The sequence below is a fragment of the Parambassis ranga genome, chromosome 19 (assembly GCF_900634625.1).
Source record: "Parambassis ranga chromosome 19, fParRan2.1, whole genome shotgun sequence".
In the NCBI taxonomy this organism is placed as follows: Eukaryota; Metazoa; Chordata; class Actinopteri; family Ambassidae; genus Parambassis; species Parambassis ranga.
Genome location: NC_041039.1, coordinates 11,987,510 through 12,005,062, shown reverse-complemented (window position 1 = coordinate 12,005,062; position 17,553 = coordinate 11,987,510). Strand labels below are relative to the sequence as shown.

The 17,553-nt window shown below is 41.6% G+C and overlaps 4 protein-coding genes across 6 annotated transcripts; all 4 read right to left on the bottom strand.

Annotated features, from left to right (window-relative positions):
• Window positions 1–1,057: 1,057 nt before the first annotated feature.
• On the bottom strand, window positions 1,058–5,557 carry pgap3 (post-GPI attachment to proteins phospholipase 3). The gene is made up of 8 exons (XM_028432197.1): window positions 5,161–5,557; window positions 4,549–4,646; window positions 4,310–4,462; window positions 4,168–4,230; window positions 4,020–4,081; window positions 3,709–3,845; window positions 3,285–3,489; window positions 1,058–3,100 (listed from the first exon to the last, which is right to left on the bottom strand). The coding sequence occupies exons 1-8, from the start codon at window positions 5,450–5,452 to the stop codon at window positions 3,037–3,039; spliced, it is 1,074 nt and encodes a 357-aa protein (XP_028287998.1). The 5' UTR covers window positions 5,453–5,557; the 3' UTR covers window positions 1,058–3,036.
• Window positions 5,558–6,953: 1,396 nt separating this feature from the next.
• mylpfb (myosin light chain, phosphorylatable, fast skeletal muscle b) lies at window positions 6,954–9,656 on the bottom strand. Its single transcript, XM_028430939.1, has 6 exons — window positions 9,501–9,656; window positions 8,910–9,008; window positions 7,727–7,907; window positions 7,544–7,622; window positions 7,411–7,459; window positions 6,954–7,323 (listed from the first exon to the last, which is right to left on the bottom strand). The coding sequence occupies exons 1-6, from the start codon at window positions 9,501–9,503 to the stop codon at window positions 7,222–7,224; spliced, it is 513 nt and encodes a 170-aa protein (XP_028286740.1). The 5' UTR covers window positions 9,504–9,656; the 3' UTR covers window positions 6,954–7,221.
• Window positions 9,657–11,366: 1,710 nt separating this feature from the next.
• On the bottom strand, window positions 11,367–13,772 carry LOC114452125 (sesquipedalian-1-like). 2 transcript variants are annotated; one of them, XM_028431254.1, is made up of 5 exons: window positions 13,654–13,772; window positions 13,185–13,296; window positions 12,738–12,848; window positions 12,217–12,540; window positions 11,367–11,922 (listed from the first exon to the last, which is right to left on the bottom strand). In XM_028431254.1, the coding sequence occupies exons 3-5, from the start codon at window positions 12,778–12,780 to the stop codon at window positions 11,501–11,503; spliced, it is 789 nt and encodes a 262-aa protein (XP_028287055.1). In that variant the 5' UTR covers window positions 12,781–12,848; window positions 13,185–13,296; window positions 13,654–13,772; the 3' UTR covers window positions 11,367–11,500. The 2 variants fall into 2 exon arrangements, with proteins under 2 accessions (XP_028287055.1, XP_028287054.1); XM_028431253.1 differs by having other exon boundaries at window positions 12,217–12,520; window positions 13,654–13,765.
• Window positions 13,773–13,973: 201 nt separating this feature from the next.
• On the bottom strand, window positions 13,974–16,872 carry LOC114452621 (zinc finger protein 2 homolog). 2 transcript variants are annotated; one of them, XM_028432040.1, is made up of 3 exons: window positions 16,793–16,872; window positions 16,049–16,239; window positions 13,974–15,967 (listed from the first exon to the last, which is right to left on the bottom strand). In XM_028432040.1, exons 2-3 carry the CDS (start codon window positions 16,236–16,238, stop codon window positions 15,048–15,050), a joined length of 1,110 nt encoding a protein of 369 aa, XP_028287841.1. In that variant the 5' UTR covers window position 16,239; window positions 16,793–16,872; the 3' UTR covers window positions 13,974–15,047. The 2 variants fall into 2 exon arrangements, with proteins under 2 accessions (XP_028287841.1, XP_028287840.1); XM_028432039.1 differs by having other exon boundaries at window positions 16,627–16,866.
• Between the last annotated feature and the right edge of the window lie 681 nt (window positions 16,873–17,553).

Below are 17,553 nucleotides of genomic sequence, written 5' to 3'. Positions count from 1 at the left end.
GTAGCATCTTTCATTCACTTTTTCTCATGCTCTTCACAAATCAGGAGTGGAAGGAGGAAGAATAAACTCTATTCATCCTACTCGGTTCCACTCTCCCCACCCACAGCAGCCAGGGTCAGAGTCCAGCCTCCTGCATGGAGCTATCAACAAAACAACAAAAAGCTACTCACTGACTGAACACAAGTCCCAGACTTTTCACGGGGTTAAGTGGGGCCTGGTCAACTGAAATGTTTGGTTCCCACAAAAAAAAGTCAGTCAGCCACTTCAGCATCCTGGATGGATGAATGACTTCTTAAAAAAGTCAGGAGACATCACAGAGCATATTGGAGGAGGGTGCATATGGAACATTAATATCAGTCAAACCCTGCATGGTGGGGTGGCCAGCAAGTGAGAGAGCCCAAGATTATCTACACAAAATCTAGTTCCTTCAAGTCTGCTTTAGACTGTACCAATACACAGCTTGCATGCTTACCAAGAAGGAGACAGGAAGTCATACAGGAACCCTTTTCAGGACTGTACTACACAGGCTGACTTTGTCCTCATTATATCACAAAGGGTCACCTCCTGCTGCAGAGACATGACAACTAAAAAAATGTCAGAAAATTATTCAAATGTTGAAAGGTTAGTCTTTGCAGACTCAAAAAATGTTTAAACTTCTGCTTAAAAATTATTATATAATTGTACTTTCTCAGTCTTGCATGATGCATATTATACATATAATATGTATATTATTATCTGCCTGTATAAAATGTGAATCAACTCTGTAACTTGGTAAAACTAGTGTTACTAATTACAGCACTGCTAATAATAATATAACATATTTGTTATGTGATTGTTTGAGTTTTGCTAAATCACTATAATGCAGGCTAAAAACTTGGATGACATATGAAGTAAGGTGGCAGCTCTTGAAAGCTGCAGTTAAATTAATGATGTTCAAAGAAGCAAACCTCCTGAGGGATGCATGAGACATGTTGGACCAATTCTTTGTCACATATAACCACATTTACAGGATTAAATATTGATTTATAGGACAAAATACACCGCTGATTCCAACCCCTTATCAATAAAGAACACTTTTATTTATTCCATTTGTGAAGTCTTTTTTTTTTGTTGTTTTTTGGTCATTATTAGATGTGAGGTGGAGGAAAGTGCAGTCAGGAGAGGTGGTGGTGCACAGGGCAGCAGGCAGGGGGCAGCAGAAGGACGTGGTTACTGGCAAGGAGGTAGGAAATGAACAATGGAATGACTTACAGAGCAAAATGAGGAGTTTGTTTTATGTTAATTTTTCAGTTAATCAATATTGCAAATACCACTGAAATTACTTGTAAAGTGTGGACAAAGACTTTTTGGTTTTAAGTCGGCTATAATTCTAAAACGAAGTTTAAACTCTTCAATAGCACTCTTCCAGTCGTCATAATGTCATCAAAAGAATATCAGTGGTAATTAAACAATACTACAAATAAGAAACAATTGAGGCTCATGACAAATTGTAGAGTTACATATATTGTTTTTTTTTCAATATATCTGCCCATCATTCAAGAATCTTTTTGCCCCCCCTGACCTATAGTAACCTCTCCATGTCTTTCATCCTGTCTTCCCCCACCCCCATCACAGGCTGTCACCAAAGCTAAATTTACCCACAACTTCACGCAGCAATCCTCCGATATATATGTCTGTAAATATACACACACTGATTCGCTCACACATCTTTACAAAAGGATCAAGAACAATCTAGCTCTTTCTCACACAGTGATTCCATTCGTAATGGCAAAAACACAATGTCCAGTCAAGGCAACGCATACGCGAGTCATTGTTCACATTCTCACACAGGAGTACAAAGGTATGGGCTGAGTTTCAAAAATCAAGAACAACAACAAAAAACACATAAATGTACACACACACTTGTAAAGTGCACATATGGAAAGGAAGTTTAGAGGTGTAAAGATGCACATGGAATTATTTAGGAATTTTTGGTGTCCAAACAAAACAAATAAAATAAAATAAAAGCAGTGTGTAAGGCAAGCATGGAGAGAAGTGGAATATTCTAGATTGAGTGTGTGTGTGTGCCATTTTGGGGGGAATACTGCAGCAGAAAATAAAGCCAATTCAATAATAATGGAAATAAAACACCCAAACAGTCACTCACAAACACACACCACCTAACTGCAGGATTTATTTTTTTTTTTTTAAAAAACATACTGACTGCAGCTTCCTGTTGCATTGCTTATTCCTCCTATCCCAGTATCCTCACACTAAAAGGCAATCCAGGTGAATAGAAATTATATTTCCATTGTTGCTCATCAGGCATATCCCACCACAATCAAGTAAAACTCAAAAAAATATAACGCACACATTTGGTCGACAGTGACAAAATTAACACAGATAAGGCAGGTGATTTGAATGAAAATAAAAATCTGAATGACAAAAAAAAACAAAAGCAGCAGTGGGAACAAGAGAGGCACAAAAATAAAGGTGTGATGATGAGAGAAGAAAAGAAAAAACATAGTCAGCTAGAATGGCCTCCAACACGAACCCCTTCCCCCTCTCTCTAGAACAATCAGCTGGCAGCCCAGCCCCACTTCACAAGGGCTACCTCTCAGTTTCTGCCAGTCCCCTTTTGGCACAGATGGACCCTGACACATGTTGCCCCACACGGAGCGGGTCCAGCTAGTGATTTGGTGCCACCTATTGTCAGCCACGACAAACTGCCATGAGAGCAGAGCTGGTGAGTGTGATGTGTTATGGGTTCAGGGGATCAGTTTGGTGGAAATAGAAAGAAACAATGCACTACTTAACTCAGTGGCAAACGGTAGCACAGTACAAGTCAAGCATCAACCCTGACAACGTTTCTGAGAAATCACCCCCCAAATAAATAAAAGAAAATTTTTAAAAAATGTAAACTTTGATGAATGTCACATAGTGCTGTCATGCAAGTCATTTGGGAGGCTAAGCTACTTCAGTATTCAGGTGTCCAGCTGCCCTGATTGGAGAGATACGAGGATGTGGTGGGCATGGTGAAGACGCAATGAGCTCCTCCTACTCGACTTTTACACCCATCTTCTCTGTGTTTAGTAAGTAGAGGCTGTCATCTATCAGGAAACTGGAGGAAGAAGGAAACAAGGGTCATTCAACATAGGTATTTGTCTCTGTCCCTTTTAGTTACTTTCTAAAGTCCTATTAAAAGTCAAATTAAATGCTTTTATATGGTATTTGTTTGTTGCCTGGGCATTTACGATCCCAGAAATGCCTCCTTTTCTAAAAGGTCTACAAAATGTAGCACAAACCTGTAGAAAAGGAAGTGCACTGGGATCGTGCTGAGGTGCCAAACAGCATGAGCATCTAAGACCCAGAGCAGCGGGGGGAAGTCCAGAAGCTCCAGAAGGGCAAGACCATGGAGCAGCACCACCACCAGGCCGCATTTCCACCAGTAGGGCAGGGTCCGCCTGTTCTGCCAGCACCAACACAGCCACCACAAGAGGTTCGCCATGCCTTTATAAAATGCAAAAAGAAAGAAGGAGAATGTTAAAGAGGTACTAAGAAAACATTAGTGAGTATTAAATCTCATATTAATACATACAGTGTTGTAACTGTTAGAAACTGACCATCTTGAGCCACAAAATCATCACTGAGAAACATGAAACCCAGGACAGTGTCGAGATTTTTTTAGACATAATTTTTAGACATTGAATGTTTGAGCATTTTGTTTACCTATAGTAGCATTCGCAGCCATGTTGTAGCCATAGTCGAAACTGATAAAAGTCAAGTAGGACACGTGCGAGGTAAAGGCCAAGATCAGCAGGACGCCCACCATGCTGGAAACCGCAGGTCGCCTCAGACCCAAAGTTCTGTCAAAGACAGGAGGAGCACTGTGTGAATATAAGTCTCCATTGTTTGATAGTCCAGGCAAAGTTTACAGACTTGACATTACTGTTGGTTCTTAAAGCTTTATGCAGGAATTTCTGTCATGTGACAAACAAACACAATAGAAGGGAGCATGGATTCTATGCTTTAGAGTTTACCTGACACAACACAGGTAGATTGAGTAAAGAATGACAGCTGTAGCACAGAAATAATCCATTTTCTGAAAGAGAAAGATATAAATACACCAATCAACAAATCGACTTGTAGATAAAAACAGTTTGATTATAAGTATTCAGGCACATTTACCTCAGTGAGATAGGTGTCCTTGGTGTGAAACACCGTGGACCAGAACCAGGCATTGAGAGATACCTAAACAAACACATACAAACTCAGTGTCACAGTGTAAAAACAAGACTCCAGACTGGAGATCGTGTTATTATTAGCTCACCAGAGAGAAGGCGTTAATGGTGTGGTACATGGGGCTCTGGCGTGGCACTGTGCTTCGATAGCGCAGCAGCATGAGAAGGCAAGCCAGGCCATTAAGCAGAGAGGCCAGCGCGGACGCTGGCTCTTCAAAACACAGGAAGCGTGCAAACGGCCACTGAAGGAAATAAAATACACCCCAAATTATTCCAGACCCAATCTTCTGATAAATTCAGGAAGGATTTGTTTTTTTAAAGAACAAACCTTGCCGTGGAACTGTGGGACCCTGTACCCCTCTGCCTGATAAAGGCCCACAGTCGTCCACATGCACTGGTAGCGACAGTCATCCCGGCATGTCCAACCTGGGACACAGAGACAAAGAGAGATGAGCTGAGGGCAGGCACAAAGGCAGGTCAGAGGGTCAAACTTTGCCTTTTTTTGTAAATTCACAAATTTAGACACTGAAATCTGTTGCCTTCATGTTTTCCCTGAGGTGAGTTAGTTACCAGCCTGTTGTGTGGGTTAAATCTCAGGATGAGACACAAATGATAATCATGAAGGAGGGGTGGGGTTACAATGGTACTACCGTGACACCTTGCTCCACCAGAAAAACCTGCTTTTAATCGTAGAGTATGTGAAAGGTCACTAAACGGCGTGTGCTGCACGTATTTCATTGAAAAATAAAGAGGATTAAAAGTCAGGCTGCAGCCATGACATACCAGGAAGTAACAGGAAGTGTGAGTAAATATTATGGCAACTGTTAGCAGAAACATGCCAGCTGTTAATGGGATGTAATATAGCACAGTACTACGAATATGCTGCTATCAGCTGCTAACTAGCTAAGTTAGCTTAACTTACCTGATGACAACAACTCACCTGTCAGCGCCATGTACTGCGGCTGGGCAGACTGGAAGCCCCGTAGCCGAGCTCCGGTGCAGTTTGTCTGGACACATTGCTTCACACAGTCTCGGTAAACCGGCTCCTTATCACCCTGAGAGGATTGCACGGTGGTCGCCGACAGCAGGACCAGGACGACAGTGGCCAGAGCAGGGAGTCTGACAGATGTGCAGCGGGGCAAGAACGCTGAGGCCATGGCGGAGGGTCTCGGCCTGTCAAGACTCACAAAGGCACGGCTGGGCGACAGTGGCTTAAAGCCTGCGGTCCACATTACCACAGGGCCATCCCGGGTTTGTGTTGACAAACCAGGCCTGAAAGGTTTTACAGTTACAGTAGTGGCTGTCCACTGCTCCTCTGCCCTCTGACCAGGGTCAAGTTTCACACACGCACTGCGTTTCCGGACGCCATTTTCAAAATAAAATGTTTGCGGAAGCTTTTGTGTCGCGTAACAACACGTAGGGTCAGGGCCATAACTCAGTACAGTATGTGCGCCGTCAAAATTGCTTCATTGTTTGGTAAGTCTGTTTGTTTGCCAAATTCAGCCTCTCTATTGACAATAAAAGGTGCTTTTATTTTGAAGGCAGAAGATTTGCTCGCAATTGTATTACATCCTGTTTTGGCTTGCAACGTCATTGGCCACGTGACGTATTGATCTATGAACGCTCTACTTTTATTATTATTAATACATTATTTATTATTATTTATTATTATTATTATTAATAAGCTTGTGAAAAGTGAAAGGATATGGAAGACTAACTAAATAAAGCTTGCATGTTGCTGACTCCATTTCTCAGACAAACATAAGGAGGTTATGTGAAGCTTGAATGCACAAATCATCCAGGCATCAACCTTTGATTTGATTGATTTATGTGTCACATTTATTTATAGTTCAGTAAAGGTCATGAAGAAACTCAAGGACTAAAGTTGATCTGAAGACTGCAGTGCTTTTCCTTATTAGGTATATGTTATTATTGTAATGTACTATTTTTTCTGTCCTGTATATTTAGAATGCAGAGTTAATAATAGATCAAGGTAACGTTTTGAGGGTTTTTTTTATCAGCTTTTGCTTCACCACATGCATATCACAGTGCAGTCAGTGTTCTACAAGGCTGTCCACCATCAGTGCTTTCACCCAGGTCCCCACTCAAACCAGCAGACACAGTGTCGTACAAAAGATAGTGGCTTTTATTTGTACTTCTTTATTCGTTACAGTGGAGACACAGACACAGTCACAACAACAGGAGAGAAACGGCAGTGAGTAGGAGGAGGAAGAGGAACCAAAAACAAAGTTTTCCTTTTGTTTGTCTCTTTCCTGCCCCTCACTCACCATCTTTCACCATCTCTTTCTCTATTTACAAGATTAGAATTTTAAAACAAAAAATCATTCTTTCCTCTTTTCACTGCAACTTCTCCTTGCGTAAGAGAGGGAGCGACTGTTTCCGAAAAAAAAGAGAGGAGTAGGCAAACTATTATAGTGCAGTACTCCCACTCTTTTACTACACACTCCTCTCCAATACAAATCCATTAAACACTCTGTGCCGGGTTGAGACTAACAGACCGCCCACTTGTTTCAAGTAAGTGACTGTGCATGCACCACAGCACCCAAAAGACGTTTTGACCAACCACTGTATACACTGGACTGCATGTGCATACACGCTATGCTGTACGTAGGTATGATGCATGCACTGTTGGCTTCAACACAGAAAGACAGAATGAGTGATGGGGAGGAAAAGGAGGAGGAACAAGAGGCAGGGACAGAGATAGAGAGAGAGTTTCAGTGTCACAAGATTATTTTTATTGAAAATAATCCCATGTTCCCCTGTTGGTACTCACACACAGACACCCCCATGGCCTTCCGTCCTCTCACCGAGTGTCTTGGCAAAGGAGACAAGTCTTTTTGTAATGAGCTGGCGAGGAAAGAGATCAGGCCTGGGCGCGAGTGTGTGTAAGGAAGCCATGGCGTTTGGAGAAAGGGGGAGTGAGTAGATGGTGGCACGAGTACAGGTTTGAACGGAGGTAGAGATCTTGAGAGAGAGGGATTTACTCCTCTTTTTCCTCTCCGTGTGTGATGACGTAGCAGATGTTCTTGTAGTCTACGTTGCCAGCCACATCAGGGGGGAAGGCAGCCCACAGGTTGGTCATCTGCAGAGGAGAGATTCAAGACGTGACTTACAACTCTAAGGGTATAATCACCGAATGAGAGTACAACCTGGTGACAGATGAGCTCACCTCCTCAGCGGTGAACCTGTCGCACTGGGTGGTCAGGAGCTCCTCAAGGCTGAAGAGGGAAAACAAGAACAATAAATAAATATGATGAAAGATTATGAGCTCAGATTGTTGTGGGAACAGATAGAGTCCTTACAATTCCTTCTTGATGAAGCCAGTACCCTCTGGGTCCAGGACCTTGAAAGCGCTCACGATGACGTCCTCGGGATCAGCACCTAAGAGGAAAAGAACACCAATTTAAAATAAATGTGCAAAATAAAATCTTTAATGAAATAACAAAAAGGATAAGTAATCAGTCCAGGTCTCTGTGTCAGCATACCCTTCAGCTTCTCGCCGAACATGGTCAGGAAGACGGTGAAGTTGATGGGGCCGCTGGCCTCCTTCACCATGGCCTCAAGCTCCTCATTCTTCACATTCAGCTGGCCCATGGTGGCAAGCACGTCCCTGAGGTCATCCTTGCTGATGATGCCATCTCTGTTCTGGTCGATGATTGTGAAAGCCTACCAGAAACAAACCAGTGATTAGTCAAGGAACCCCCCCTCAAAAAAAACTAAGTTGTCTTGGTGACATCACGTGTCAATTAAAATGGTGAAAACTGAGATTCTCAGATTTCTCACAAGTCTTTATCATAAGACTTGTTAATAATAATTATTTTGTGAGGTAGAGTGCCAACATAAGCGTGTAAATGTGGAACTCTTATCCACTTCTCTTTCCACATAGCTGGGTGTAGCACCCTGTGAAACCAAAGATGGAATTGCAAACCTTTTGGGACTTGGCAGCTGGTCGGCCACTTGTCTTTCTAAGGTGTTAAAATGGTTTCAGAATGTGAGACAAGCCCCTTGCGACATTTAAGGAGAAGGTATTGATTACAGCTGTCATCCTTTTGCCTTGTGACTACATCTTCTGACCCTGTCACCAATGTTCTTTCACCTTTAGAGTCCTCTAAAGGGCTAGCTAAGCTTCTGCAGCCACTGTGCGCTCTTTAATTACCTCGTGCATACAAGAAGACAGTGCTATGATTAAACCTAATTAACATAAATCTCCCACTTGAGAGAGGATCTTAAAAATTGCAATAAAATTCTTGAGTAAGCCCTGACTTTTATTTGTTCCCTTGCCCTTTTTAGCTTTTTTGGTCTGAGGACCTCAAATGTTGTCTTTCAACTTTGAGCCCCTCTTTCCCGCTTTGATTAATATTACCATCAGCCACCTGTTGGGCTACATTCCAGTGGAGTCACGGTGTCTCTGAGGAGACTTACTGAGCTTGCACGGGGGAGAGACGTAGCTGCTGTCATCGGAAAAGCTCAGATTTACTGTCCTGTCTTGCTGATGAGGACATTTTTGCCATCATACAGCCAATCTGATCATGTCTATATCATTCTGAAGGTGTCTCGCGTTACCCCGCAGGAGTTAGGCAATACAAGGAGTTATCAGTTATACAGGCACTCACTATTACTAGAAAATATGTGCAGTGAGTGAGACACAAAGAAGAAGAAAAAAGTTACCTCCTTGTACTCCTGGATCTGGCTCTGCTCAAACATGGAGAACACATTGGAGGATCCACCCTCACCCTGCTGCTGCCTCCTCTTGGCCTTCTTGGGTGCCTGAGGAATGATATAAGAAAGGTAAAATATATATCGATACACACAAACAAAATCTAGAGAAAGATCTGGAGAAGCCTTAAAATGCTTCTTTCAGTAGGTGTTACTAAATAATTGCAATAAAAGTTGTGGTAGTTTGCCCAAACTAAGCTTAGTGTGAAGAGGTGTTTTTTTTTCCTTAAAAAATAATTCTGTTATAAATAATTCCATCTCCAAATATTATGTGATGGCTTTAAGGATAATGATCCCCAAACTGATTTTTTTTTACATCATGATTTAAGTCACACTTTAACTCAAGCCAGAAGATAAAAACCAACACTGGGTCCAAATCCAGATTTGGGAGGCTCAACTTAAGAGTCTCCAACAGTTTTGTTTGATGGGATGTTGGTATTCCAGATAGCAAATGTATTAGTGATGTGATCATCCCATCAGTTCAGAGCAGAGAAGATCCTACATCCTAGAGCCTGATCTTCCAAGGAATGTGGCCACACTCACCATCTCTCAAGTTTGTGGGGTTGTTGTTGGTCAAGAAGAGAAGCCTACGCCAAGCCGATGTGACTGACATGTAAGTATTGGACCCTTGGGGCATTATATACTAGCCCATGGGGGGCTAACTTTAGGCACACCATCAGGTTTGGCAGGAAAACAGAGCTGAGGGAAAGTAAGTGAAAGAGGGAGGAGCGAGGAGGTAGCCTGGCGGATCGGTTTACTGATGATCCAAAATAGGCCGCAGGAGTCTTGGAATGAGGTGAATTCAATGCCAACACACAGACTGGACTTTGGTGTCATCTGTGGACTAATATGGCCAAACAGACAGTTAGAACATGCTGAGGACAACTGAACTGCCCCCGCATGTCTCTTCTTCTTCTTGTCATACTGAGAGACTTTGTTGTGTCTATTTATGTTATATCCTGAGAGAAGAGAGAAGACAATGGCGGGCTGTTCACTGCTTCACTCCAAGAACACACACACACAACCCAACCAATGCTTTCTATTAATTAACATCAACAAGCTGCCCAAGGTGCCAGCGTGTATTAGCAGTTAACATATCCTAAAGTCATCACCCTGTCATAATGATAGGTTTGGTCTGAGGTTTGTGCCCATTACCACACCAGTAGTGAGCATCTGAGTTTATAAACAGTAATGAAACCTGAAAGCAGTTGGCGGATGGACACTGGTCCAGCTCCAGTAGTGACACTTGACTAAGGGGCCACTAGAAAGACTGACTATGCACTGATGAGAGGTGTAAACAGCACTTTAAAGCTGATCCAAGAAAAGAAAAATGAACCACCTCTCCCACATAAACAGACCCTTTAAAAACACACTCAAACTTCTAATAAAAAATTTGTTTCATATACAGTAAATAATCTGCTGCCTCTGTGAATTAGTCACACCTGTGATAATAAAAACAAAAAAAACAGCAACTGATGATGTGCAGATTTCCCACCATGGGTGCACTAATTTCGGTCGCTCCTGGAGCTTCCCAGTTTAGTTGCTTTAGAACAGGAGGACAGTGACCCACCCACCAAACTCCATATATGAGCTCCATAGGCTGCCATCAATCACACCCCCTGCACAGCTATGGTATGTATTGGAAGCCAGCAACAGCGTGAACTGATACCGTCTCTATGCTCACTTGTAGACCTAGCGGCAAATGTGGCTCAGTTCTTCTAAAAGAAGTCGATGTTTCCAAGCCTAATTTGTTTCTTTAACATGTATCTGTATGATCTGTCTGCCAGATCAAAATTTATTTAATCAGAAAGAATCACTTTGTGGTGAAAGGAGTTAGTTCCATGTTGCAAGCAAAAGAGCGGGCACTGCAGGCTATAAGCCTGAAGGTGAAAAGAAGAGAGAGAGAGACAGAAGAAAGACCAAGCACAGTCAAAGACTATAAAAGCAAGACAGCTGTACAGACTGAAATAGCTCCTCTACCCCCCAGCATTCTTTCTCAGCCATTTTGACTGTCTTCTAAAATTCAACAGACTTCACCCTTCCCGCCTGCTTTGCCCCCATGCAACTGTCACTCCTTTATTTGCCCACAGCTTTGAGTTAAAAGGGGTTTAATTTATATGCATTGATATTAATGATTAGTATTAACATACATTAATGCATCTGATGAGATAAAAGGTTTAAAAAATAAATACTGCAGAACATTTCTTACTAATGTAGAAGAACTTTATTGATTGGCAGCCAAGTGTATGAATGTATAACCAAATAAGTTAAAGCTGTAGAATCATCATGCATTATCATAATTTTGTAACATGAAAAATGATTGTTAGATTTTTACTGGGTGTCAATCACGCATGATCTTGCAAAAAGCCAAATAAAGACATCACTCAAATCAGGAACTAGAGTCAAAAGAACAGGAAATCATTGATAATTTATTCACGAACCTGGAATGATACATAAAAAAACACTAAAACCTCACTGATAACAAATAATAAAAAATTGTTATCAGTCATAATTAAATAATAATTAAAAGGTTCATGAATTTATTATCCAAAATCTATTAAATTATCTTCCTGAACAACTACACCCCTGTGTCCTCTCTTCGACCAATCAGCAATCAGTTCTTTTACTTCCTTTCCAAAGTCCTCATGCAGTTTACTAAATTCCTCCATGGTGCCTAAACACACCCCTGACCACTCCCCCACGGGCAGTGCTGGAGTGTTTACAGGCACCACGTTTGCACTCCTCTTGGGCCAGAGTTTGGGTGATCTCTTACTGGCCGTTTTGGATGAAGCAGCCGGAGATCGAAGCAGTGGATTAGGGCCAAGACTGGGTCCTGCTACCGCTGCAGGATGCGAAGTCAGTGCGCTAAGAGAGGCTGAAGGATATTCTGCTCCAGCTGTGCTGAAATTGAGCATGGTGAAGGGTTTGCTTGATGAGGTCTGACTGGTGAAGGCACCTAATGCATCTGAGGAAAGAGGAAAAAAAGATCCAAACAGCTGTAACAGGACAAGCCACTGATCAAATTATCAATCATCTAAACACTAATTCATTTCTAACAAGGCAAAACTACACTTTTAAGGACTATGTAGATCTCTTTTGTTGAACTGATTGTGCTTTGTGTGCCCTGTACCACAGTGTACATGGTGTCTGATACAGAGGCTGTCCACAGTGATGCAACGCCTCTCACAGCTGCCCTCCAGAACAAAGTTTTCCCTCTTCACCCCTCACAGAGATCACAAAAAAAACCTGAGCCTATTACCTTTGTACTTCTTCTCCATGTCCATCACTAGTAGGGCCAGATAGCTGTGGTTGGCTGACAGCAGGGCTTTAATCCAGCTCTCCTGATTGGCCTCGTCTTCTGCTGCAAACTTGTATGTACGCAGCCCCGGTTCGCTCCACACCAGCGAGAAGGCAAACTGCTCCTCGGACTCGCACAGCTGGACAGTGCAGCCCTCTAGAACAATCACGCCTATCACGTCCCGGTCATATGGCCGTTCCTTGTAGAAAAGGAGGTTTCCCTTCAGCACAAACCAGCGCTTCTGATAGGAAGTCTTTATCTCACCCTGCAGGATAATTGTGCCATCTGTGGTTATTTAGAAATGTCTCTGTTTCTTACACAACTGCTAAGTGAAAAGTGTCATGCAGAACAAAGGTTGCTTTGCTTGAGAGGTGTGGATGGAGAATATTTCATTCCTTTTTTCCAGTAAATATGGAGCTGTATTTTGAACGGTCATGTTCAAATCACCTGGTCTACTGCAGCTGAATATTGATTAGTCTTACCTTTTTGTAAAGGTAACCTTCTTTGTCCACAGGTGAGTTGCATGATTCAAAATAGGTGAAAATTTTTTCATCAATCTTCATGTCAACATCTCAGTGTGTTCCTGACTGCATCTGCCACATAACACCAGCAAGCATCGACAAAACAAACAAGTTTAGCTACTTCCCCTTTGTGTGTTCACGGAGAAGTAATGATGACAGGGCAAATAAGTGCTTACAACCGCTCGGAATACATACTTTAAAAAACTGAAGTGGGGAAACAGGAAGTAAACCCAGTTTGTGTATTTTTCTGCGAAGCCGCCAACCTGCCCGCCATTATTATAACTCCCTAATTTCTTTCAAAGTCTGCCTGAGCCTCCCGACAGTAACACGTATCGGTTCCTGTTTGCACATGTTGCTCTGAATATAAAAATTACGCAGTCACACTCCACATGGTTCGTGTTTACTCACCTTTCCGAAGTGTGTTAATATTGTGTTGCAGTAATTTCCCCAGTAGGTGTGTTTGTGTGTCGGTCACTTCCTGGTTAAGGTGAAGGTGGCCCTACGTCACCAAAAATGATGACTAAATGAAACAGTTTTAAAATGGTTTATATCGCTTCGAGTTGTTAAAAAAATAGAGAAAAAAAACAGTACGCACTTAAAAAGGCAACATTGAAACTAATTTTACTGCTTTATCGTGCAGTCAAGACGACATTTTCTAGATTGGGAATAGAAGCCACTTGACTCTATTGATATAAAACAGCTATTTTTAGCCTACAGAATACTGCATTAGGAGATATTTATACAAATTACATTGAATGTAAGCTTTGATGCAATTAGAATAAAGTACATTTCTACTCTAGGGTTTGTTTTGCTGTTGTAAAGTTCAGTATATGTGTCATATATATTAAAATCAAATAGAATCGTCCTTGAAACTTACATTTCCTGTCCTCCTCTAACAGTTGCAGTATAAGCTCCTACGTGGTTTTTCAAAAGCAACTGCATCATTCTTCAGTCTAATTAAAATAATGTCATAAGCAGCTTTTGGCTGTGGTTGTGCTGAGGCCATGCAGTCAGTTGAAAATCCCTGACCTCTAGTGTGTAAAGTCAGCTGGGTGCATGTGATAAGTTCTTGCACATTCTACCCTTATTATATTACTTAACCTAAATAACTCATAAGATCCTTATACACACATTCACAGGGGGACGGGAGGTAATGTACCAACACCTTAATTTGCTATTCAAAATGTCAGACACACATTTGTGGGGATAACAAATTAATTTATTGCTTCTGCTGTGCAAAAAAACTCTATTTAAATTTGCAATATTCAACAAACAGCAAGCACTTAATGAATCTGGAAAATCAGGCAATAAATAACCATCATGCTATTCAGATTTGTATCCAGCCATTATCCTCATAAAAATATGTTCTATATGTGACCAAAAGAGGTACTCCACTACAACACATGGTCACCCTAGAAAGCCAAAGCTCATTACTCATTTAGAAAATCAAGCAACCGTAGTAAAGATTTACAAATATGGCTTTTTTAAAGCAGATGTCATTGTCGAGGGGTGAGGTCAGGTTACATGATAATGAACAAATAAATATTGCAGGTGCAACATCCATCCATCTTCTGAACCTGCTTTGTCCTGTAGTACAAGGTCACAAAGGGGCTGGAGCCTATCCCAGCTGTCTATGGGTGAGAGACAGGGTCCACCACAGGACAACACACATAGAAAAACAACCAATCACACTCACACCTACAGACAATTTTCAAAGTCACCAATTAACCTAACAAACACATCGCCACACAGAAAAGACCCCAGGATCGAACCAGGACCCACTGCACCACCACAGTGCCACCCTGCAGGTGCAGCATGTTTCAGCAATAATAATATTGCACAGAAGTACATGGGAGAAGTTTTCTTTCAGGGTTTATTGTCAAAAGGCTTTCTTTGTCATGATTTTCTGTTCCTAAATAAGTTGTTGCTTAAACCCTACTAAGTGTGAGTGAAATATCTGAGAAAAGGTCTCACAAGTCCTGTGTCTGACATATTCACACACAAACTCCCATCCTCCACCTGCACTGTTTTTGCTCTTAAGCCCTGAAGACAAACTTTTCTCATGTGCTAGGAGATGGTCCTTCTCACACATGCAAGTCTAAGCACACATAGTAAAACTGCAAATGGCTCATCAAATTAAATACATTCTTGAATATTTTCCCATTGTGTAAAAAGCTACTGGCCTTTTTATAAGCTGTTTAGATACAGTACAACTCTTTTTTAAACTAAGGTCAACAATCATCCTTGATAGACTGAGTAATTAGCCGATTACTACTGTTGCTCCCTCCATGCTTTCTGTAACTGCAAAGTCTCTCCAATATGAATCCTCTGGTGTCTTTTAAGGTTCTCCCCTCGACTGAAGCTCTTTCCACACTGGTTGCAGTAATACGGTTTCTCACCCGTGTGGACCCTCTTGTGTTTTTTCAGGTCTCCGGCCTGACTGAAACGCCTGCCACACTGAATGCAGCCATACGGCTTTTCTCCTGTGTGACAGCGCTGGTGTATTCTTAAGTTCCCCACCCTGCTGAACGTTTTTCCACACACAACACACACATGCAGGTCGTCTCTCCTGGGGTGCTCCATCAGGATTTGTCTCCTGTCTAAGGCGGCCCTGTTGGTTTTTGTTAATCCGTGCCTTCTGTGTGTGAGATTCGAATGTACAAAGGCAAGTCCGTAGGGTTCAGTGCTCACTTGGGGCCTATGGGTCTCAGCAGAGGTGTATCGAGAAGAGTTGCAGCTTAAGTCCACACATCCAACGAATTGTTCTTGAGTAGATAACTGGTCTGGTGTTATGCAGTCTGGTGCCTCTGATTCTTTTTTAATGGCAGCCAGCGGCACTGCAAATATGGTGCTAGCCTGTGAGCTGCAAATATCGTTTGATGAGACTGCACTGATATCTTTGGTTGTGCTATGTGACGTGTCAGAGCTGTGTGTCACTTCTTCCGGCTGTGATTTGCAATGTTCTGCTGATGTTTGAGCCAAGCTGCATTTTGCTTGTAATCCAGTATTACTGTGGCTCTCTGGTGCTTTAGGTTCCTGCTTCATGCCACAGTCTGGGTTGTGGCTGTTACATATCTTTTGCTCTGTGAGTACGGCATGTGAGACATTGATCTGTATGTGGGTCAGCGCCTGCTTGTGATCCTCCGTGTCATTTTTTTCTTCAGATGACAGCTCACATGTAGGTAGAGCAGCTGTGAAATTAAGACCAAAGACTCAATGTGAATGTGACATTTTACCAAGGATGGAATGTGATGACAATGGCTTGTACCCACATGTACTTTCTCTGGGTATCCTATCATGAAGCTCCTGCAGTCTTCTCTTCAGACTCTCATTCTCTCTCTGTGTTCTGGCAGTTTTCTCCTGATACTCTGACACCGTCTCCTTCACCACCTCCAGAACCTCCTGCAATGCTTCGGTCAGTAGTTTGGCCACACGGGCATTTAAACGTTCAAGTTTAGACATCCTGAAATAAAGCACGACTCAGAATAAGAAAGGACTGAACAATTCCCCAGAGGCATTCAGTAGAAACTAATAGAAGAATCTCATATCTCAGTCAATAAATCTGTACTGGTGTGCCATAATAGTTATATGATCCTAGTTTGTGTTGAATTATGAAACTCTGTACATTTATCCTATCCTTTCCTGTCGTTGTTTGAGCAGTGTTACCATGGTATTGCCATAAACATAACCCGGTTTTACATTTTTTGGGGGTAAATGACAAACCACAGTCAACATTTGCACTATAAGTAATGCCTGTTTTTAAATATTGCTATCAATTCTAAACAGGTGAGACCACAGTTACACTCGTGTTAGTCTAGCCTAGCTAAGTGTGTTAAAAGGGCAGCTCTACCTGCAAGCTCGTCCTTAAGTCAGCGTCTTTAACATAAAAAAGCTAAAGTTAGCTACATTAGCTAACTCCGTAGGTTACTGTTTTCCCTTTAGGCGTCCCATAAATACGACAAGGCAACCGTGTTGTTAGTGTGTACGCAAAATGTTAGGTGTAATGTCTTTTTTACCTAATTCAACTGGTTTAAACAACTTTAAATAATGAAAAGAATGATACAAAACACAACGCAACAAAACAACACGCAAACCCGGAAGCAGATGCAGAATCACATCCTTTGTGTGTTAGTTTTCAAAATAAAAGCCCCGAGTTTCAAAATGCATGTTTGACATTTTTGTCAGTGCACGGTGACATGAGAATGTAAATAGATGAATACAAATACATAAATAAGTCACAACAAATAACTTTTATGTGACACAAGTGCAGTTAATGAAGAGAATAAATAAATTAAAAAAGATAAAGAGAAACTAGGTATGTAGTCTTTCGGAAAGACTTTATTTATATAGGTGTAGGTGTAAACCTGCACCCAGATTCCTTATATATCATAAAGAATATTAATGACATTAAATCACATTGTGTAACTGTCTGGCAATGGCAACTACATTCAGTATAAATAAAGAGAATGAAAGGAAAACCCTGCCTTACCTTTCACATCTGTTTTATCAGAGTGTCCTTTAGCTTACCCATGTAAAAATGTGAAAGAATTGATTAAACAGGAAGTGACGTGTCTAGTTAGGTTAGTGGGCAGGTTTCACCCTGTTGCAGGAAGAAGGGGAAACATGTACTATACATATATGTAGTGTTGTGAAATCCAGCAGATTGTGGCATCCTCCTAAAAAAGTGAACATACCATTATCTTGCTCTAGTTCACATGTTCTCAATTTATACTATCCACACTGATAAAAAAATATATAAATCAAAGACTCATTTCAA

Coding starts and splice junctions, on each gene's coding strand:
- LOC114452125 (XM_028431253.1), bottom strand. CDS start 12,818: ATGAAGATTGATGAAAAAATTTTCACCTATTTTGAATCATGCAACTCA. Junction 12,521..12,737: donor AAGGTTACCTTTACAAAAAG/GTAAGACTAATC, acceptor ATTATCCTGCAG/GGTGAGATAAAGACTTCCTA. Junction 11,923..12,216: donor CATGGAGAAGAAGTACAAAG/GTAATAGGCTCA, acceptor CTCTTTCCTCAG/ATGCATTAGGTGCCTTCACC.
- LOC114452621 (XM_028432040.1), bottom strand. CDS start 16,238: ATGTCTAAACTTGAACGTTTAAATGCCCGTGTGGCCAAACTACTGACC. Junction 15,968..16,048: donor GATACCCAGAGAAAGTACAT/GTGGGTACAAGC, acceptor TTAATTTCACAG/CTGCTCTACCTACATGTGAG.
- pgap3 (XM_028432197.1), bottom strand. CDS start 5,452: ATGTGGACCGCAGGCTTTAAGCCACTGTCGCCCAGCCGTGCCTTTGTG. Junction 3,490..3,708: donor GGCTGCGAATGCTACTATAG/GTAAACAAAATG, acceptor CATTTTATAAAG/GCATGGCGAACCTCTTGTGG. Junction 3,101..3,284: donor GTGCACTTCCTTTTCTACAG/GTTTGTGCTACA, acceptor TTCTTCCTCCAG/TTTCCTGATAGATGACAGCC.
- mylpfb (XM_028430939.1), bottom strand. Junction 7,623..7,726: donor GTTCGGCGAGAAGCTGAAGG/GTATGCTGACAC, acceptor TTTTCCTCTTAG/GTGCTGATCCCGAGGACGTC. Junction 7,460..7,543: donor GGCTTCATCAAGAAGGAATT/GTAAGGACTCTA, acceptor TTCCCTCTTCAG/CCTTGAGGAGCTCCTGACCA.